Source organism: Lathyrus oleraceus, chromosome 7 (genome assembly GCF_024323335.1).
Source record: "Lathyrus oleraceus cultivar Zhongwan6 chromosome 7, CAAS_Psat_ZW6_1.0, whole genome shotgun sequence".
NCBI lineage: Eukaryota > Viridiplantae > Streptophyta > Magnoliopsida > Fabales > Fabaceae > Lathyrus > Lathyrus oleraceus.
Window position 1 is genome coordinate 299,803,482 of NC_066585.1, and position 23,679 is coordinate 299,827,160.

At 32.4% G+C, this 23,679-nt stretch overlaps 2 protein-coding genes across 2 annotated transcripts; both read left to right on the forward strand.

The window, feature by feature from the left end:
* The first annotated feature begins 3,862 nt into the window (after positions 1 to 3,862).
* Positions 3,863 to 8,776, forward strand: LOC127107892 (uncharacterized). The gene is made up of 9 exons (XM_051045235.1): positions 3,863 to 4,166; positions 5,836 to 6,002; positions 6,174 to 6,278; positions 6,485 to 6,541; positions 6,686 to 6,766; positions 7,070 to 7,104; positions 7,626 to 7,715; positions 7,827 to 7,986; positions 8,334 to 8,776. The coding sequence occupies exons 1-9, from the start codon at positions 3,998 to 4,000 to the stop codon at positions 8,436 to 8,438; spliced, it is 969 nt and encodes a 322-aa protein (XP_050901192.1). The 5' UTR covers positions 3,863 to 3,997; the 3' UTR covers positions 8,439 to 8,776.
* Positions 8,777 to 11,636: 2,860 nt separating this feature from the next.
* Positions 11,637 to 20,763, forward strand: LOC127107893 (uncharacterized). The gene is made up of 14 exons (XM_051045236.1): positions 11,637 to 12,167; positions 12,600 to 12,769; positions 13,898 to 14,001; positions 14,171 to 14,237; positions 15,563 to 15,655; positions 15,734 to 15,898; positions 16,004 to 16,144; positions 16,244 to 16,321; positions 17,347 to 17,459; positions 17,531 to 17,591; positions 18,674 to 18,841; positions 19,843 to 19,944; positions 20,321 to 20,410; positions 20,500 to 20,763. The coding sequence occupies exons 1-14, from the start codon at positions 11,888 to 11,890 to the stop codon at positions 20,560 to 20,562; spliced, it is 1,695 nt and encodes a 564-aa protein (XP_050901193.1). The 5' UTR covers positions 11,637 to 11,887; the 3' UTR covers positions 20,563 to 20,763.
* Positions 20,764 to 23,679: the final 2,916 nt, after the last annotated feature.

The following is a 23,679-nucleotide window of genomic DNA, read 5'->3' on the forward strand; positions in this document are numbered from 1 at the left end:
ACTTGTAAATCAACTTAATAATGCTCGACTTAAACTTTCAAAAAGCCAAAAAGAACTAACTCATTCAAACAATTCTAGGCCTTTGTGCCTCTCAAACTTAAATTTTGTTAAAATCAACACACTCATTTTGAAATTTATAGCACGAACTACGAGGGTTCAATCCCTCATTTTATGTTGGTACGTAGGCACAAGACCGAAGGTCTTGTCAAACACAAAAATATAATTAATGAATTCTTTTCTCATCCCCCCACTCTATTTGTTTGTAAACATCACTTTGTACAAAATACATATGCACACAAAAAGGGCTCCCTAGGAGTACCTAGGACACTTTGGGTGCTAACACCTTCCCTCTGTGTAACCAACCCCCTTACCTGTGATCTCTGACTTTTATTAGTTTTTATTTGAAAACTTCTTACTTTTTTTGGGTTTTGTTCGTACTTTTTCCCTTTTCCTTTGGAAAAAATAAAAGCGCGGTGGCGACTCTTGTTAATTGATCTCTAGCTTATCAATAACTTGATGATCATGAATTTCCCGCTACAGTTTCATTGTCATCAGGTATTGAAGTAGATCTCGATAAAGTTTGAGCCATTCGAGAAGTGTCTGTACCAAAGACAGAAAAACAAGTTAGAGGATTCTTTGGGCATCTGAATTACATATCCAAATTTATATTTCACATGACTGCCACGTGTGGGCCAATCTTCAAGCTTCTCCGTAAAGATCAAGGTTGTGTTTGGACAGAAGATTGCCAGAAATCTTTTGATGACATCAAGGAGTATTTGCTTGACCCCCTGTCTTATCTCCTCAAGTGGAAGAAAGACTATTAATTATGTATTTAACTGTGTTAGAAGAGTCCATGGGTTGTGTGTTTAGACAACAAGATGAAATTGGTAGAAAGGAGCATGACATCTACTATCTGAGTAAGAGGTTTACAAATTGTGAAGCTCGGTATTCCATGCTCGAGAAGACTTGTTGTGCTTTAGCTTGGGTTGCCAAACTTCTACGCCAGTATATGATTAATCATACTACTTGGTTGATATCCAAAATGGATCCAATCAAGTATATTTTTGAAAAGTCTGCTTTGACTGAAAGGATTGCTCGTTGGCAGATGCTATTATCTGAATATGATATTGAGTACCGTACTCAGAAGGCGGTTAAAGGAAGTATTCTTGCGGATCATTTGGCTCACCAGCCAATTGACGATTATCAATCCATCAGGTTTGACTTCCCTGACGAAGATGTTATGTACTTAAAAGCTAAAGATTGTGATGAACCGTTGCCTGAAGAAGGACCAGAGCCTAGATCCCGATGGGGTTTAGTGTTTGATGGAGTTGTTAATGCTCATGATAATAGAGTTGGGGCAATCATCATTACTCCTCAGGGATCTCATATCCCTTTCGCTATAAGATTGATGTTTGATTGTACGGACAACATGGAAGAATATGAAGCTTGTATCATGGGTCTTGAAGAAGTAATTGATTTTAGGATTAAGATCCTTGATGTATATGTAGATTCATCCTTGGTGGTTAATCAGATTAAAGGAGAATATGGGACTCTTCACCCTGGTTTGATTCCTTACAAATATTATGCAAGGAGGTTGCTGAATTTCTTCAATAAAGTTGAATTTCACCATATACCTCGTGAAGAAAATCAAATGGCAGATGTTTTGGCTACTTTGTCTTCTACGTATAAGGTAAATCGATGGAATGACGTGCCCAATATTAGAATTTCTTTCTCGGGGCATCTAGTAAAGATGCTTGGCAGATGCTTGGGGCATCCAGTAAAGATAAGAAGATGCTTGGCAGATTTCTTTCTTGGCAGATGCTTGGGGCATCCAGTAAAGATAAAAAGACTTTGAGAAGATTGGATGGAAATTTCTTTCTGAATAAAGATGTGTTGTACTAGAGAAACTTTGACATGATTTTGCTCAAATGCGTGGATAGACGCGAAGCATGCATGTTAATGCAAGAAGTTCATGAAGGATCCTTTGGCACTCATGCCAATGGACATGCAATGGCTAAAAAGATGTTAAGGGCAAGTTACTATTGGCTGATACTGAAACCTGATTGTTGTAAATATGTGAAGAAGTGTCATAAATGTCAGACTTATGCTGATAAGATTCATGTGTCTTTGTGTGGGGAATCAACATGATTGGTATGATTGAACTCAAGGCTTCTAACAGACATTGTTTCATTATAGTAACCATTGATTACTTTACCAAATGGGTTGAAGCAACCTCTTTTGCTAATGTGACCAAGCAGCCTGTGGTCAGATTTATCAAGAATCAGATTATTTGCCGATATGGTGTTCCAAGTAAGATCATTATCGATAATGGGTCGAACTTGAATAATAAGATGATGAAAGAGCTTTGTGACGAATTCAAGATTGGACATCATAATTTTTCTCCTTATAGACCTAAGATGAATGAGGTTGTTAAAGCTGCAAATAAGAATATTGAGAAGATTATCCAGAAGATGGTTGTGACGTATAAGGATTGACATGAGATGTCCCCCTTTTGCTTTGCATGGGTACCGTACATCTGTCTGCACTTCAACAAGGGCATCCCCTTTCTCTCTTGTGTATGACATGGAAGCAATGCTCCCCGTAGAGGTTGAGATACCATCAATGCAAGTCTTGATTGATGGAAGCCAAATTGTTTGAGGTTGAATGGTGTCAAAACAGATATGATCAACTGAATTTGATTGAAGAGAAAAGAATTACGGCTTTGTGTCATGGCCAATTATATCAAAAGAGAATGAAGAAAGCGTTTGACAAGAAGGTTCGACCTCGTGTATTCAGAGAAAGTGACTTTGTGCTTAAGAAGATCTTGTTTTTCAACACAGATTTTAGGGGCAAGTGAACTCCTAATTATGAAGGCTTATATGTTATTAAGAGAGCTTTCTCTGATGGTGCAATGATTCTTACAATTATGGATGGTGAGGAACTCCCTCGTCCTATAAATGCCGATGCAGTCAAGAAATACTCCGCCTTTATTTATTTTTATATATAATGTTAAATATAATTTTATTATTTAAACAAATAGTATCCTTTATCTTCATTTATTATTTTTATAAAAACTTGTTTCACGAGAACTTAAATTAAAATATATTTTTAAAATAATATTATATAAAATAAAATAAAATTATATATATATATATATATATATATATATATATATATATATATATATATATATATATATATATATATATATATATATATATATATATATATATATATATATATAGATTAATTATTATGCACTATCAGTGTAAAAAGTTTTACATTATCAATACATCACAATCATCCATTTGTGTTACTTTTTAAATGTTTAAAATAAAAGTCAAACCTTTCAAATAAATCAATGGTTGTGATTAACTGATAGTGTAAAAAATCTTTACACCGTCGGTGTATATATATATATATATATATATATATATATATATATATATATATATATATATATATATATATATATATAGGGTTTAATGGTGATGCATTGACAATGTAAAATAGTTTTACACTGTCATCCAATAAAAATATTTTAAAATTTTCAGTCTGACTTGACGGGATTCATGGTCGTCATTGGTTGACAGTGTAAAATAAATTTACACGGTCAATGCATCATCCCTTTTCTTATATATATATATATATATATATATATATATATATATATATATATATATATATATATATATATATTATAAAATATTTAAGCTTAGAAAATGTTCAGTTTTCATTACTCCATTTGAAGATACTTTAAAATTAGGAAAAAAAAAGAATTAAAATATTTTTTATAATATTTTTATTTTCTAACTAAAAAGATACTGTATACTCATTATTGATAGAATAAGTTAAATAATTCTCTAGTATTTTCTGAATAGTTGTTTATATTTTTTTGGCCAAGTGAGCCGAAAAAATAAAGGATCAATCAGCCAAGGGAGTGGGGGTAAGGTTGCTCCTCTTGGTTGCTGGTGTTTCCGTTTTATCCATCTATGCTATGGATACTCTTACAAGGATTAGATTCCTCTCCAATTGTTACACTTTTCAGTTCCCCCAAACCCCTGCATTATCTCCTTTCCCAACTGCTTTTTCAACAACCACACATTTTGTTTCACCTCTAAGAGCGGCTCGTACCACCGTCACCACCACCAGTACCACCACCACAGGTTAGCATCTTTCTTAATTCGGCTGATGTAACATCAATTTCGTCAATTTTTCGAAAATTGTGAATTTGAGATACCTGTATTTATCACTGTTTGTTAACTCAGAACCAACATTATAAGTCTGCCTTAAGCATTTGTTATTTTTCAAGTATATGCATAATTTGTAAAGCTTACCTAACAATTAGCAAGAGAAGAGAGATTCGAAAGAAGAGAAGTTCGAAGTGTTGGTTTTCGTGGATACATTCAAATTGAGGGTTCATCTAAACAATTGTTGTCAAAAACAGGCTTATGTTATTTGACTGGGAAATTGATTGCCTCCTTGTTTAGGTTATGTTTGGATTGATGGTATGCATAATGGATTGATGGTTGACTGGGAAATTGATTCCATCCAATCCTTTAATTTTCTTTCTGTCTAATTTGAGGTGTAAGCAACGGAATGAACTATTTAGATATGTTCCATTTTGTCTAATTACACAAATAATGGAATATTTGATCCATTCCGTTCTGTTACACTCCATTCCATAGTTTTCTTTTAAGTTGTTATATTGTAGATTTCATAATAGGGTCTCAAATTTTCACCTCAACCCTGATTGATTAAAATCTAATCAGGTTTGTTTGACATTCTTATCTCTACTTTCCTTTTTATTCTAGGGTCTTTTCTTTCCATCTAAAATATTGTTAATATAAAAACAATTCATGAACTTTCACTTAACAGCTTAAGCCTCTGGGAGACTGTCATGATTCATAGTCTATTTGACCAAGTAATCAAGGACTAAGGTAGCCCGGTATGAGCATTGTCCTCACCTCAAGCCCCCCAAACAAGGTTCTTGCATTAGATTAGATGGCATAAATGAAGTTGAATTTGAGCACATGATATCATTACGGGTCGACCCAACATTTGAGCAAGTAAATAAAGGGCTTTAGGCCCACTGATATTTTAGTTTATTTTCCACCATCTTCGGTGGTTTGGGCATATGTATACAGAAGGCTTGTAGATTCTGCCGTAAGGAGAGTAAATCAGAAGGAGAGGAGTCAAATAGCTAGAGGTAGAGAAAGATAAAAAACTATAAGAGAAGTTATTAAGAAATCTCGAGATTAAAAGTTTAGATAGAAGTATGGTCCTAGATAGAACATTATGGCGGAAGTTGATCCATGTAGCCGATCCCACTTAGTGGGATAAAACTTGGTTGTTGTTGTTATATACATGTATAGATATAATAGTTTATGTCAAAAAAGATTCCTAATTTTAATTAGAGGATTGCTAGCAGCACACTCTGTAGGCTTCATATTCTAATTTTAACGATTTTTTCTTTTATTTCATAGTTAGGTTATACTGTATTGGATTTTACTTTAAGCCTCGCATTAACATTTGCTTTAGGCTACAAATTTGTTGGGCCGGCGCTGGAGCGTTGTCCACTATTCAAACCCAAAAGAGGCCGTTGCATGGGGGTGGGAGGGTTATGTTTAATAACTATTCACCACGGTTTGGCAAATAATTCAACCTTGTATTTTCTATATTTATTGAAGTACATGCTCTGGTACCATTATTTCTATTCTTTTAGCACTTAAATAACACTTGATCATTGGCATGACGTCCTATTTTTTCATGTCATTTGTTATATGTTTGAATGTTTCTGCTGAGACGTAATTGATCGAAATTCATAATGTTTAGTGAGCGATGTGGACGAGGAAGTCTTGCAAATATTTTTGAAGGAGAGACAATTAAATGGGGATTTTGTATCAAGAACTACTGATTTAATATGGCAAATGAACTTCAGAAACTCTGGTGATTATGACGTTAGTGAGCTCACCGACAACTATTCTCAACAAACAGAACAGGTGCAGCTGACTCATACTCATTGTATCTAATTTCAAAATTCTGATTCAATTTGTTATTATCGAGTGTCAGTTTTGGAAATTCCTTGCCTTGTACCAATCCGGTTTCGAGTTTTGTATATGGTTTCTTTCATCAGGCAATTCAGTTTCATGCGATTATTCTAATACTTGTAGATCACAGAGAGTAACAGTGATGACGGTTTTTTGAAACTTTCAAGTACCCAAGAATGGTTATTAGGTGACAATTCTGCACCAATAAACAGGAAGATGACTGCCAAGGTCTGATTTTTGTTTTCATTTTTGATCTGGTGAACATTCATTTTCTTGTTTATGCTTTATCCCTTAACAGAAAGTTGAAAACTGGATGTGAAATTGATATGTTTTTAAAAAAAAATAGTTTTCAAGTTCATCTTCTTTCTTGGTAAATAGATAATAATTCAATCATCATTTTATAATATTTGATGCTTCACTTCATATATCAACAGACAATCCAAGACAACAGAGCAAGACTCAAGAAACTGGAGGCACTCAAATATCAATCTGTATGATACCTCTCTTGACTCAGTATGTTCTTTATTTGCTAAAGTCAGTCACACTTGCTTCAAGGCATGTAGGTTTTGATCATTCATAATTATTCGTATATTGTGTTTAGCTTCTGATTTTTGAATTGTTATTTTTAATTTTAGCTCAAGAGAGAACTACTACTTCTCTCTGTGGGTATTGGATTGGCTTGTAGTGGATATTGCTTGGTAGTTTTTTCTGTACAGGTAAATTTTCATTTGCATACCTTTGTTTTTCTATTCTTGTCAACTTGCTGTCGTAATTCACAACTAGATAAATTTAATGTTTCTTACCAGTCAATTATGATTTTTCATCATGACAATACTAACTGTAGATGGATGCTTCTACCAATGTCTTACCATAACAGTTTAACTTTAACCACCAGGCTTTGACCTCCAAGTTATCTCCATCTGTACAAAAAAGTTTGCACATCCATATATGTTGTCTAAGTTCGTAAAAAGAAGTTTCGAGCATCTATGTTGAACTAATGTTTGTATCCAACTTTTCAGGCTGCTTTAAGTTATGCGGTTGGAGTCCTTTTCAGGTTTGTTATTGGATTTACTATATTCTGTCTTGTTGAATTTTTTTGGCGAGTTTAAATAGATTTGAACTTGGCTCCAGAGTATAAAACTTTCCAAACAACACATCATATGAGTTTATGAAATTAATTTTGAAGTACTATCAGTGTAAAGCTTTTTACATTTTCAAACAGTCAAAAACCATCATTTATATGACTTTTAAGGTAGATACGATTAAAGCCTAATGTTTGTAATGATCTAATGATTATGATTGATTGACAGTGTAAAAATCTTTACACTTTTAGTGTAATATCAATTAAAATCTAAGTTTATTGTTGTTCCCTCAAATTTTAGAAATGCTTTATAGAATCTAAGAAGCCTAGTGAATTTTAAATGTCCGACTATCCTTCTTTTTAACCGCTACTAGATGTGAGGATTAGACATACTATTTGTTCATGAAACTGCTCTTTGTAGATCGAATGAAAATAAAATATATAGCTGTAGTTGCTTATTTTAGTACATCACTGATATGCCACTTTCAATGCAGTTGCTTGTACCTTCAGCTCTTGTATCAACATGCAGACAACATATCAAGTGAAAACGTTCCTCAAATATTCAGGAAAAAGAAGTCGAACAAGTACGAACGAAAAGTTTCAATTTGAATTTGTTTTAGTCGAGCCAGTTAGCATTCACTGTTGTTAACATTCTCTTATCCGTTGTTTTGATAAAATAAATATTTCTTACTCAGAATTGGCATAAGAAGCGAGGACCTTAATGATTTTTTCGAGAAAACAATCAGGGGTAGCGGTATATCACTTTCATCTCCAAGGCTCGTGATCCCAGCAGCAATTTATGGACTTTGGGCTTTGTCTCATCAGTATTTTACCAATGACTTGTTTGATTTTCAGGTAACCCTAGAAACACCAAATATGCTTTTTTTTAGAAGCCGCATTCTGTAGGAATTTGGATTGCGTGGAATCAGAAATTTATACATTCGTGCAGTCAGGATATCGATGACTGTTGAATAAAAAATAGATTAGTCTAGATTTTAAGTTCAATATTTATTTTTATTTTTGAAAATCAAAATATGCATGTTTTCTGCTCTGTCCGTTCTTGATCTCACAACCACCGATGTTCTAACTGCATGTCTGCACGAACTATGATAGCATGCGATCCAAATATTTTATTGAGAGCACTCTACTATTCAACTACTGTCACATTGGTCATTCTGATTCTGGCTTTTCTTCACCCACAGCTTGTGCCAGCCATGGTTGGTATGTTTGTCTACAAGGCTGCTGCTCTAGTGCAAGTTTACAGAGACAATAAAGAGTTAGGCTTTGAATTTCCAGAAGATTATTAATGAAGGAAGGCTCAAGTGGCTGAAATATTTATTTCGCTATGTTCAGCAGATCACTCAATTTCCTACATCCTCAAATATTGGAAATGGCCTGCTGCATCCATAACTGAGCCCTACTTACAGTTATCTTGCACCAAAAAAGTGTCATATAATATATAGAAGATGATTTGAAATGATAAAAGTACCCATTATGTAGGAGTTTTGCTAAGATGCAAATGTATGTTTGCAGCATTGTTTATTTAAGGCACCGTATATGTGGTTCGACAATCACGTGATCATAAGAAGTCATCAATGCAATGTGACAATTATTTTTAAAAAAAATAAGGAAAGGGAACACATCACATACCAGTTATTCTGCGTTTGATTTGAAAAATTAAGATGGGCTGGAAAAAACCTAACATTTTTGTCCCTTCCTAATCTCCAATGATTTGTTTGTTTTAAGAGAGAGTTGAAGGAAAGAAAACTAAAAGGAAAGACTAGTTTAGGTTTGGGACCTCACAAGTGGAGAGAAAGCTTCCTTTCTATTATTCTACTTTTGCCCCTGCATTAAATAAAATATTTGTAAGCATGTATTTCTTATTTTGTTTTATTATTAAACAAATAAATATTCAACCATACAAAAAATATTTTTTAAAAAATAGCATTCACGAATCCATTAAAAGACATGGCATGTTTTTTTTTTAAAAAAAATAGTGTTAACTACTTACAAATTTTACGTACATATATAAATATTAAAATAAAAACATTAATATGTAAGAGTATTATCATTAAGTTAAAATATATTTTTGGCATAATTAATCATCAATTCTCTTAACTTAATTTAATGTTACGCATTAGTCTTTTAACTAAAAAAATATTACAAATTAATCTCTTAACTTTATTTTAGTTATTCTATTGGGTCCCTTACGTAAATTTTCTGAAAAAAAAACGTAAGTTCTAGTGACGTGATATGACAGTAATATCATTGATATAAATTTGAGTCACCATATATATTAAAATCTGATGTACCGTTTAAACTACAAAGATTTTGTTTTTAGGGATTTTTTAATTATATATACTAACTTAAATTTGTACCAATAATTTTACTACCACACAATATAATCATAATTTAACATTTATTTTCTAGAGATTATTAGAAGGGACCATATAGAATAACAAACGTGAAATTAAGAGACCAGCTTATAACTTTTTTTAGTTAAAAGACTAAAACGAAATTAATCTTATATTTTTCTTTCTCCTCACTCCTAATAAACAACAAAAGAATCACTCCACTTTTCATTCAAATTTCATTTCTTTTAACATTCTTTCCTTTCACTTTTTTTATCACCCAAATAAAGAAGGAAATCTTAAATTGAAAATTTGAGAAGTACTATCTATATTTTATAGGGTGCTTTACCAACACAGTTAAAAATCACATCTGCCAATAAAATTTGAAGATGCATATTCGAAAGCACCATTTTTATCCATTCTTTGGTGCAAATGAGTGAATCACTATTATTTTGCCAAAATTTTATCCGCAGATACATCTTTGTGTCAGTATTAGGGCGAATCCAAAGATGCATATTCGTAAGAACTCTTAATTCAAAATTTAGTGAATTTAATGGAGATGCATTTTCGGAGCATATAAAATTTAATCTGAAAATAGATATTTAGATTCAACGTTCTTTTTTTCAACTCAAAAATCATATTAATGTAATGAATGAGAGATGAAATGAACTTTACTTTACTTTAGATTTCAGTTTCTTTTGCTTTCTTTAATGTGATAAAATACAAGAATAATATTTTGGTATTGAAAAATTGATTGAAAATGATTTTTTTAAAAGAGTTTTGAGTGTGAAGTAGACTTTGATTAAGAAGAAGAACATTTAGGTGAAGTTTTATTCAATTTTTCGTTTGATATTTTTGAGTATACATTTTCAAAATCGTCGCTGAGCTATTAAAATAAACCAACTAACTGAATAAAAATATCATAAATGAGTTCAAAAGATTTTAAGTAGATGCATCTTCGTATTGAATTTTACTAAAAGTAGAGTGATCGATGAATTTATGTGAGTCCGAAAATATATTTTCGAACACCGATAAACAGATATTTTTGGGTTTAAAAAAAACGCACCCATACTAAATGTATTTTCCAAAATTTTATCTCTTTTAAATCATGAGATAAATTTTTTTCTCCTTAATTAGTCAATTAATTTATCTTTCATAAACTTTGCTTATTTTATACAAAAAAAAAATACATGTTTTTTAACATGGAATAAGTTTTGAACTTAATTGATATAGAGTTCTAAATAATTCATATACTCATAAAAGAAAAATATTTTATTAAGAAAGAAAAATTGTTTTTGATTATTAGAAAGAAAAATACTCATGTATGTTTAGGAGTGAGAATATGTTAGCATTGAATTAGACTTTGTTATGCTAAAAGAAAATCAAAATTTAAATTTGATCTTTAGTCCATTATAATTCAAGCTTAAATTTAATCTTTCCGAATGCTTGTTTTTTTATTAACTTATTTTAAAAAAGTCTATTTTATTTAAAAAATTATAATAATCAATTCAATTAATATTTTAATTAGATTAACAAATTATAAGATTAATGTTACTATCTGCATTAACTTCTTCAAATTTATCAAGTAGCATGCATTTTGTTATTTTATTTGTTTAAGATAGAATATGAAAATGATTTATAATTTTTTTAGTTTATTTTCATAATTCTGTAAGATAATTTTTATAAGAATAATAAATCTATTCATATTTATTTAAATAGATTGATTTGATAAGTTTAAAAAACTTTTATTATAGTATGTTCCATGGCCGAGTCTTTTTTTAACAAATTCTTTTTTATAAAAAAGTCATGAATTTTTTCTATTTGATTAAGTGTAGGTTAGACAATATATTCCTGTTAGTTCATATGATATATTTTCACTCAATAATATTTAATTTAATAATTACTCATTATCCAATCATAAAATATTATATCATTTTATTTAATAATTTATTTTAAAATAAATTAAAATTTTAAATTAATTTTTTTCAATTAAAACTAAAAAATATTTAATAATTTTAAAAAAAATATTTATTAAAACAATTATATAAGTAAAAAAGTGAGGTAGTGAACCTCAGTTGTTTTTGAAGCCCTTCCTGTAAAAAAAAACCTGCTCCCAAGAAAAAGAAAATTCTTAAAAAGAAAATAAGTGAGAAAAATCCACTCGTAGTAACTAGTGGAGTGGATAGTACTGATTTGAGCATAACTAACATTGTTTCTCCCGTCTTCCATATTCACCCTCTTGGATCTGCTTCACTCTCTCTTCAACATCTTCTACCTACGTTCTCTACTAATATGAACAATTAACAATTATTATCACAAATATTACTAGTATTTTATTTAAGAGTAGATCGGCATCGCCGTTTTCTCTCTACTCTGAAACCCTAGTTAGATCAGATCTCACCTCCATGGCCATGGCGGCACGAAAACCTCGCAACCGTGAAATGCTTTTCGACTCCGTCATCGCTCTCGTCTTCATCCTCGTCGCCTGCGTCGACTTCTGTGACGGCGCTACTGTTGTTGACGTTTACCGCCTAATCCAATACGACATGTCCGGTGTTCCTTTCGGATCTCGACTCGCTAGCCTTAATCACCACGCCGCTTCTCTCCACTTCTCTCCTCATGCCGATCTCTCTCGCACTGTTCTTCTTATACCTCTTCGTGAACTCAACATGTCCTTTGTTCAAGGTTCTTACTATTCTGCTCGTTTTTTTTTAATTTTAAAATTTTAATTGCTTTTACTGATACTTAAACTGTTTTGATCGATGTTGATGTGCAACGTTTTGAATTACGCAAGTTACGAATAGTGAGTGTTATTGCGGCGTTTCCGTGTTCAATGCTATTTTTTTTTTTTGAAGTTGTTGATTTTGATTTTCACTTTCTCTGTTTGCTTATGGAAATATAAATTTGGATTCTAATTCTTAGTTTGGTACAAAAAAAGAAAGTATATGAATACACGTTGGAATGTTATGGTTCATTTAATGTTATAGATAAAGTATCTTGTCAATCTATGAAAATAACCATTACTACTTTGTATTGATTATTATTTGTAGAATGTGATTTCTTTCATCCTTTTTAATTTAACAAGATTATTGCAATTTTGTTTGACTGATATGACAGAGTACATTGTTGCTGGCAAGCCTCTGGGGGGTTTAATATTTTTGCTGCCCCAGATGTTCAATTTTGAAAACAAAGGTGGTGTGGGAAGTAATGGTGATGATGAGAGCAAAGAACTGCTGAAGAATGTGCTGGCTGAGCTTGAACAAATACTTATACACACCAGCTTACCTGTGAGTAAATTTCAGAAAGTTGCTTCTTTATCCATATTGTTATAAACTTATAATTATTTTTCTTTTTGGAATTTCAAATAAAATGAATTGTTTGCTGGAATCCAGGTAGAAAAAGTTAACTGCTTAGTTCTTTGACTTTGAATTCCTTTACATTATCATTGTTTTATTATAATTGTGTTATACTCTTTAAAGTAATTTATGCACTGTTTTGACTGACTATTCCCGTGTTCTCCAAAAACTTAACTGATTTTATTAGCAAACATATTGGTCTTTTTCATTGATTTATTTGATGAAGTAATACCGGCTTTGTGATTTTCCTATGATTTTGTTGATGACTGAATACTTTGGCTAGCTTCTTTATGCAGTAGTGATCCACCAACCTTGTTTATTCGCTTGTTCTAGACAATTTGCTTGTTTATTTTTTATATAAATTGTGGCAGTCTGGCAGATAATTAATGAACCTAATTTTGATATGTTTCACAATGGATATGCTTCTCAAGTCAGCTTTATGTGTTTGCATATGTTATGTTTCTCAAGTCAGCTTTATGTGTTTGCATGTGTTTTAGGCTCTTGACTCATCAGTTAGTGCCAAGAGATACTGGGAAAATAGGAATGTTTTCCTTAACATATCCTTAGGCTCTTGACTGATAAGGTAGTGCCTGGAGGTACTGGCAAAATTGAAATGTTTTCCTTAACTTCTATTGTCTATCATAGTCTTCTCTTTGTCCTCTATTACCATTCATGTAGCTTATAGTGTGGAGTGGACTATCACTCATTCTCAAATTTTGTCTCATAACTAATGCACCTAATAAGGTTCTGAAATTTGTTTCTCAATTTTTTAAGACCAATATCAGTGCGCTGTTTGTTGCGATGATGATGTTATTAGTGTGATGTATATGAGAAAGGAAAGAGGCACTTCTATACTATGGAATTGCATTGTTCTTCTATAGTTTATTGTTCATTTCCCCAATTTATCCAATAATGTTTTGTTTTTGCTTTTAATATGTGACATGACATCCTTTTGTTTTATTATGTTTCCTACTATTATGTTATTCATAAGTTAACCTCTATAATTATTATTTTTGTTTTTTAATTTAACTTTTATGATGCTACATTTTCTGTTTGCAGTATCCTGTTTATTTTGCTTTTGAGGATGACAACATTGATGCTGTGTTATTGGATATCAAGAAGAATGATGCATCTGGTCAGCCTGCCACTGCAACTACTGGCGGGTAGGTTTAATTCGATGAATAATGCTTCCATTGGTGATCTATATTTGTTAAGTTGTGTTAGGTTTCATTTTTAACTTGTGATCTACGACTTTTTATGACTTCCTTGTGATTTTGTCAATGATTTATTTTCTTCCTTTCTGTGTTTTCCCCCTTTTTTGAAATGTTGCAGGTACAAATTTGTTGTTTCAGCCACTGAGCCAAAAAAAGTTGGATCTCCACCCATTACAAATATTCAGGTGTTTGTTCAGCCTTCTTTTTGGAAAAATGGTTGATACTGTTGGGTGTTGGGTGTGCAAATTCATTTAGATTAACTGTAGCTTTGAATTATTTTTTCAACATCATTTTGAACTTATTTGAAATCAAACTAAAGTTATTTCAAATAGATGGATATGCAATGTAAGTTGAGAAGCATATTTTTAGCGTTAGCCAAATCCTAATGTGTATAATACAACTAATGGCATCACATGATTGTCATCAATATACTTTCTTTTTTCGTTTTCCGTTGTTTTTAATTTTTAAGCTGTGCATATATTGATACCATATGAGATTTCTGTTTGAACAACCACAACCTTTGTGCTTCCGTAACCAGAGTCTTAGATGACTTATTGTATGATTGAAAGAGCCTTGGTTTGAGCATGACTCAATAATCCACATAAGTGGAAATACCCTCATTTGTAAGTTTGAACAAAGTTAGAGACCTAAGTTTGTGCCCTAATAGGGTCTGACACTGCAGTCCCATCTCACAACCCCTCAAGTAGACAGGACACTGCAGTGCTGAAGCATTGTTGCAAGGTAACCACTTGTCCTGTGACATCCCTTGCTTGCCCTAAGCCATGCCTGTCAAACCCTTACTTGGCCCATACTCTGTCTGTCACATCTATGTTTGCAAGTATAATTTCATGTAATTTTTTTATTTTAGGTAGAATAGGTTGAATGGTAGCAACTTACAGTCTCGTTACGATCTTTTTACCCTCTTCAAATCCTAGGTAGGATCTCGAGTTTGACAACATTGCTTGCCATAAACATTTGTCATAAATTAATGATGTCGAGAACCCTATCTCTATAGGATAAAGAACAATCTTAGTGGTTGTGTATACCAATCACCTTCAGTTGTGTAATACATTTCATTATGGTCAAGTCAAACATTGGAAAGAGTATGTCCCTCTTTTGTTTTACTGTATTATGGTCAAGTAATACATATCAAACATTCCTAAGTTGTCACTCAAAGGCATTTTATTTTCTTCCTCTTGTTTTTCTTCTCTTTTGAGAAAGTGAGTACTTCATTATTATGCAGGCATGCTTATTTGAATACTTTCTTAAATTCTTGTTTACTTTATTGTTATCATCTCCCATAACTTTTGCAAATTGCAGTTTAACTATTAATGTTGAATTTAAGGATATGGTTTATGTTATAAACCTGGAAAACATATAGCTTAAGCTTGATTAAATGTAACAGATGAAGATATGTATTACAAATATCTTTGCATTCACAAGGGTTTTAAAATTTGTCTTTTTTGGATATAACTTGTGTGAATAATAGATATCTTTTATATGGTTGCAGGGATGGTTGGCAGGGCTGAAGACAGATGGTGATTCACATCAATTACCCACCATTGCCATAGTGGCATCATATGACACCTTTGGGGCTGCTCCGGTATGTTGTTTTTTAATTTCATCTATAAAACAATACCAAATGACCTTCACGCTTGTGTTAAAACATCTGTAATTTTAGGCATTATCAGTGGGAAGCGATAGTAATGGAAGTGGCATTGTGGCTCTTCTCGAAGTAGCTAGATTGTTTTCTCTTTTATATTCTAATCCGAAGACAAGAGGACAATACAATTTGCTTTTTGGGCTAACGTCTGGTGGGCCTTACAACTACAACGGAACCCGTAAGGTGATATTTCCGATATGAAAGTTCATTTTTTTGTCTGACAAGTCTGTTACATGTCGGCATTCTCTATGTTATGATTCTTGTAACTAATAGTTTTGCATTTTCCAGTGGCTTCAGAGCTTTGATCAACGTCTGCGTGAGAGCATTGACTATGCGATTTGCTTAGATAGTATTGGCTCATGGGAAAATGAATTATGGATTCATGTATCTAAACCTCCAGAAAATGCCTTTATTAAGCAAATTCTAGAAGTAAGTGACTTTGTTCCAGTGGTGGGGTCTTAACTAAAATAAATGGATTGACTTGCCGTTGTGACTTACTAACCTTTTTGATGGAAAATATTGGTGTAGGATTTTTCAAGTGTTGCAGAAGAGTTGGGTGTCCAAGTTAATCTGAAGCATAAGAAAATAAATATTTCAAATTCTCGAGTAAGTGATAAACTCTCACAATTTTACTTTACTTGCATAGCTCTGACATTTTATATTTAGCTTCCATGCAATCTCACATGGCCGTATTTTAAGAAAAATTACATTACTGTCCCACTCATTTTATTACTGTGAACTGGACACTTAAACTTCTATGGTTTGCAAATTTATCAAAGAAGTTTGAAACTATGTTATACTATTTATTATTCAGATTTTAATGCACTGAAATCAAACCATCCTCTTTATTTCTATTCTATGTGCTGAATTCATGAGATCTTTGAGACCTGGTTCTTGAAAGAAATATTTTTGAGGCCAAACTACATTAGGGGTCCTTCAACTTAAATTTAAAATTCCAAACAGGTCCTTTATAGTTTTTTCTTTTAAATTTTGTTAGTTATCTTTAAAAATGTTCACATTGTTTAATTAATATTCATTCTTAGTTCCATCGTGTTACATATTTAAGTACACGATCATTGAATGATATACTAGAGTGTTTCACGACTGAGCACCTCAATTAAACCCTCACTGACGACAATGAAATCACAACCTTACGTAAAAACTAGAACACATCATGTTGATTTTGTTGGATTAGATATTGTAACAGTCATCATGATGTAATTTAGATGTTATCACAATGAATTGAAGATATAATTTACCTTTTTAGAGCGGTCAAACAAGACTTTTGGTAGCATTCATAGATGAAAAATGAAGTTTGGTTTGGTCCAGCATTGTTAAAATTTTTAAACATGAAGGACTAACCGTACATGGAGAAAGGACTAAAAAAAAGGTTAAAGCCATGTTTGATACTTCAAAGTAAGTTAAAGGACCCCTGGCGTAGTTCTACCTACTTTTAATGATATACTATTGATTATACAGCTGCCTATTGGTTTCTATTTCCTTCCTCTAATCATATCAGCTTGCATGTCATATTTTATTGAAATATATTTCCTGATAACAAGCATGTACTTCCTACATTTGTCTAACTACTACTTCTAAAGTTGGGTATTAAAGCTAGACATCTGCTGTAGGTAGCTTGGGAGCATGAACAGTTTTCAAGGCTGAGAGTTACGGCTGCTACCCTCTCTGAACTATCTACAGCACCTGAATTGCTAGAGAGCACTGGTGGTTTGCTTGATGGCAGGTTCATCTCTGGACTTAAATACCAGAATTTTCTAATTTCTATGCCTGTTTGCTGAGAGCTTCATTCTGCAGGCAATTTGTCAATGAAGCGGCTATTGTCAGGAGTGTGAAACTAATTGCCGAGTCTCTTGCGGTAAGAGTAGTTTTACCTCAGGAAGAGATTAAATGTTGCACAAAAAGGATAGATTGGGGATCTAACTTGATGTCCTTGTAATTTTGTTTGGAAAATAATAATAATTATTCACTAAATTTTGTTAAAGTTGGCGTGAGTATATTATTCTCCAGTAGTAACAAAACTATTTTTCATTGGGTATATGAAATTGAATCTGAGATTGCTTGGTGGATATTTTTTGATGCATGTACTTAATTGGTGTGGCCTTCATCCTTCATGTTTCAACTACTGTGTGCATTTAGTTGCAGACATGGGAGCACTAGTAGTGTCCCTGCCAGAATGATTTAGCTTTTTTGTCCACTCTTTGATGGATTATGGCCATGCCAATTTGTCTTGTCCAACAGACAGCCTTGACTCAAGCAAAATTTTAGCTGATTGTAACAGCTTGTGGCACTACCTACTCTTATTGTTAATACTGATTCATTTATGGCATGATGTTGATTATATTTTAATAATAATAATGTATTAAGGTTAGTTAATGAGATCCTTTTGTTTGCAAAATTTCCACTTATTATTTGTTCAAACATCACAGAATGGGCTACTCATTGTGCTGGATTTACTTTTCATTTGTTCTTTCTGCATCATCGTTCACTATCCTTCATAAAGTACAACCATGGTGGTTGCAATTTTAAATATTGATGTTTGATTCTATTTAATTATGGGAACTGCTATTGCTCATGTCATAGCTATACTTATGGTTGATGGTGTTTAATCATAAAAATATTTTTTGTAATTGACATGCTTATGTCAGTTACATTGATGCCTTAATGAAGGTGATCCTTTTCTTGATTTATTCCTATTTTGTTTTTGGCTATTGCAACCTGGCTTGTTTGCCAAGGTGATAGTAAATTAGTTGAATAACATAAACTATCAACATTCTTAAGTGTCATCTCTTTTCAAAGAATTACCCAGAAAAACATGTTTGTATTGATATGCAGTGTTTTATGATGTGACATGTGGCCTCGAGAAGCTTCATATATTTTTCATGCAAATCCAAATTTCTTTCTTTAAACAGTCTCTTTTGATTGAACTTTATTTTGCAGAAGCATATTTATGGGCATCAAGGAAAAAACGTACAGATTTTTGCAGACAACAGTAACTTGGCTGTAAATCCTTCTTATGTTAGATCATGGTTAGATGTTTTGTCGCGAACACCTCGAGTAGCACCATTTTTGTCAAAAGACGATCCTTTTATTACGGCATTGAAAAAGGTATTATTAGAATGTGTAAATTTGTATCATCTTTTACTTTTGTTTCAAGTAAAGGATTAAGTCCATTAGGATGAACAGAAGTCCATTGGGATGAATATGGTTGTGGGTAGGCCAGTTAAGGGAAAGTTTGCACCACCATTTTTGTCAAAAGACAATCCTTTTATTCTGGCATTGAAAAAGGTTTTATTAGAATGTGTAAATTTGTATCATATCTTTTACATCTGTTTCAAGTAAAGGATTAAGTCCATTAGGATGAAAAAAAGTCCATTAGGATGAATATGGTTGTGGGTAGGCCAGTTAAGGGAATGTTTGCAGCAACATCAGAATGTATGTAGTTTTTTTGGGTTGACGAGGGATTATATGGTACGAGCTATGTTTTGCATGCTATTATGTTCTTGAAGAAAAAGGTCAAATTTACTCTGTATGCTATTTTACTAGTTTATGAAGATTCTAGTAGTGTTGGAGTTAGTAGAACATATCACCTTGGAAATGGTTTTTGGTTGATCTACTTTGTCTGTCTGTCTCTTTCATGAATAAAGTGTGGATCTTCTGGAATGCATCTCTAGGAATCATTAGGGGTGAATATGCCTCTATTTTGGTTTTGATTATGTTTTGTTGTATATATTTCCTTTTGTGACTGCTCTTGTATGTGTGTTGGGATACCCCTTGTATTCCATTCTTAATACTCTGCTGTCCCTATTTATAAGACTCATTTTCTATACTTGTTGACCTTTTACATAAAACTCCAAATTTTCATGTTTATTAATGATTTTTTAACAAAAATACTCCTATTAAACTTATATTGGAAAATGTTTCTTCTCTTAATATAGCAATAATTATAGGGATAAATATGTAAGCACCACTTTTATACAAATTTATTACTACAACCACTTTTGCTAATACTAAGAAGAATTGGAGTTGAGAACCTTAATTTCTTTGATATTGGATTGAAACAATCTTGCTGTTAGTTCTACTCACCCAAGTATTCTTCATGTTTATAGGAATTAGAAGATCATACAGATGAAGTTAATGTGCAAAGAGAAATACTAGATGGGATGTTCACTTTCTATGATTCAACTTCGGCAAAGTTGAACATATATCAGGTATTTGAAGTTATTTTCTTTGTGCCTTATTATTTTATTCAAAGATAAGCCATTTGCTTGTTCTCATTCCCCATTCAGAGCATCTGAATCAAACATAATGGGATCTTTGACAGAATTTTGCTTTTAGACAATCTTCAGTCCTGACCATGTTTGTAGTTTGTGTTTTTCAGTTACATGCGGGTGCAACAGTTTTTTGGTTATTTAACTTCCTGTTTTGCCTTGTTTTTCGAAGGAACATATTTTCCTGATTATGAGGAAACTTTCATGACAAATGAGCTGTGTTTATTATTTTTCAGTTTAGTGTTTCACTGTTGACTTTTTTTTATTAAATAGTACTTCTTTCATGTCTAAAGTAAATGTTTTTATTGTTTTACAGGTTGCCAGCGTCACATTTGACTTACTGTTGCTTCTAGTGTTGGGTTCATATTTAATTGTGCTCTTCAGTTTCTTGGTCATCACTACTAGGGTATTTGTTTATTAACAACCAACATCCCTGCAAACTTTAGATAGCTAGTTTGTTTGTGTGCGTTTAATTTTAGTTTTGTTGATTGGCAGGGTCTTGATGATCTAATCAGTTTATTTCGGCGGCCTCCTTCTAGAAAAGTGAAGACTGCATAATCACAGGCCGGAGTGTGCTCTCATGTTTGGTCTACGTAGTTCTCTTGTTTTAATTAAATTCAATAGTTTCTTAGGTTGGAATTTCTATTGAAAAGCTTTGTAGCGTATTTATTCATCAGCTATTAAATTCGGTTAGTTAGAGGTTAAAAACAGCAAAATGTTTTTTGGCTGTGCTAAATTAAGAACGCCAAAATTTTGATATTTGCCCGTCTTATTTGGCGCATTCATCGTGTAGAGGGAAAAGGTGGTTAGTAAGCCATGTGCTGTGTCACCGCGAGTTGCTAATTTGCCGTAGTTAGGTCTTGATTACTATTGGATGTAGTAGCTCAATAAAAGATTTGTTTGGTTTTTTTAATGAAGTATAAAATTGACACTTAGTAAGAAAAATGAACTATTAACGTTGCGCAATGTTGAAATGGAAAACAACATTGAGTTATTTGCAACCGAGCACAACTTTTTACTGAATTTTATACAGTCCTAAAACAAGTTTAGTCCTAGTATCATAAAATAATTTGATTTAAATTTTAATTTAACATTAATTTCAAATTTTACCCTTCAATTATTATTGTATGCATCACTCAACTTAATATGAACCGTTCCTAGCAGATTTGAGGATTTGAACAATTTCTTGGTATTACGAAGATAAAATGAGAATATTCTTTTTGGAAAACTAAATCAAACTTCTTTTTTATAAAAGGAAATACTTAATATGTACTTTTTCTATTAATTTAATTCTTTATTTAAATTATCATATTTATATGGATTAAATATGTTTGTGGTTTTTTAAATTTCATATCTTTCCCTATATTTTTTTGGCTAAGAGGCATTTGTTTAAGTTGTCAAAAACGTCAATTTGCCGAAGGGATTAAATAGTGTGGATAAAGTTATAGGATTACCAAATATTTTAAAGGACTAAAAATAAAATTTAAAATATCTTAAAAAATCACAATCATATTTACCTATTTATATATTATTTTTTCACAATATATTGTAAATCGTTTTTTACATTTTATTTAACTTTCACAAATAAATTTATCTTTTGGGCACACTCTTGTGAATTTTTTTTTTAAAATAATCAGTTTTTTTAAAAAAAAATTCAAAAATAATCAATAATTCAAAAAAATATATCAAAATAACCAGTTTTATAAGAGATATGTCAGATGAATTGGCGCACCCCCCTAAGCATGAAGAGGAGGCGCCAATAGCATTGGCGCATGCATTGGACTCCTCATGAGGAGGCGCAAATGCTATTGGTGCATGCATTGACCCTCATAAGGAGACGCCAATGCTCCTGGCACCTTAGTGCAATTTGTAGTGTGGAGCATTACATGCAGGCGCCATAGAGATTGGCGTTCACACTACAAATTATACTAAGGCGCCAAGAGCATTGACGTCTCCTCATGAGGGTCAATGCATGCGCCAATAATATTGGCGCCCCCTCTTCATGATTAGGGGATGCGTCAATTCATCTGACGCATCCTCTTGTAAAACTGGTTATTTTGGTATTTTTTTTAATTATTGATTATTTTTTATTTCTTTTTGAAAAAACTGGTTATTTAAAAAAAAATTCCCCTCTTCAAATGAGAAAATTTCCTTCATAAAGGTTGTAGATATTTCAAATCTCTTCAATTTGGTCACCAATTTGACGTCATTTGAATTTGGCATGAAGGAGTTATGCATTTTAGAAGTTGAGGAAAATCACTTGTTCAAATGGTATTGGCAAAAAATGACCTATAATGTTTTCACTTGGCACATGTGTAGCGGGGTATTCGTTACCTTTAGATTTATTGACTAAATCAAAAGTAAATCATACAAGTCGAGTCGCCACCGCACTTCTATTTATCCAAAGGAAATGTTAGAAAGCGAACAAAAACCGAGAAGTTTTATCAAGTCAAAAATTAATAAAAATGTCAGAGATCGGGGTAAGGGGGTTGGTTATGCAATGAGAAGGTTTTAAGCACCCAAAACATCCTAGGTATTCCTAGGGAGCCCTTTTTACAATTTGTTGTAAGGTAGGTTGGTATTTTGTGAAGATTATTTGTGCAAACATGATTGGGGGGATGAGAGAAGAATGTACAAATTATTTACAACTTTGTGTTTGAATGGATAAATCCACTTCCTACGTACCATCTTAAAAAAGATTAGGATCAAAACCTCGTAGCTCGGGGTAAAAATCTCAAAAAAACAAGTTGGTGAATTGATTGGTCCAAAAGCCTTAAGGTATTTTGTTATCCAAGGGAGAAAACTCAACCTAAAACCACAAATCCACCATGTGAGGATAACTTCAACATGTTAGTGAGGGGTTAACCCTATGATAAGCATGGAAGACTCATTGTCCATCACTAAGGATATAGGTGCGTATTATATCTACCTCAAGGATAACTCAAACCTAATAGCTAAAGGTTATGAAAACTTTTTGATAAGAAGTGGCCATTGAAACCACAAAACATTTGAATGAGTTATATTTACCAATGGAAAGTATTTACAAAATATGATCAAAGTTGACTTAAGGATTCAATTCAAAATAAGTGTTATGAAAAGAAAGTTTGAAAATCAAAAGCATAATGCTTAGGTTTCTAATGTTTGAAAACAAATGTTAATGTTTGCACAAAAGTTTTGGCTTGGGTTAGAGTGGAGGGAAGAAGAAGAATGAATAAGTCCTAAACATACAAAGGTGAAGGAAAAGAAATAAGACCACAAATGGAGTTCCCTTCTTGAGATCATATTGATGATCCAAGTAGCTCCCATCCTTTGGAATATGTAAGCAAATAAGTGTATACTCAAGCAACCAATCAATCAAGCAAGCTCTTAGGAATCTTCCAATGGCTCTTGTATCTCTCACTTTTGATGCACATGACAATGGTTCTTCAATTTGGCTCAAATGGGAATCCCTAGCACAAAAGCACACACATCAAAAAATTCTATAATGCAAACCAAGAATGGACAAGAGTGAGTTTAGAGATTGGGTCCTTCCAATTCATCTTCAACATTAAGGCCTTTTTACTCCATTTTTGCATATGGAATGTCCTAGAATCTAAGTCCTTTTGTCCATTTTGCATTTGGTTCACAACAATCAAAACAAAACAAAACACAAGCACAATAGTATATACACAATTA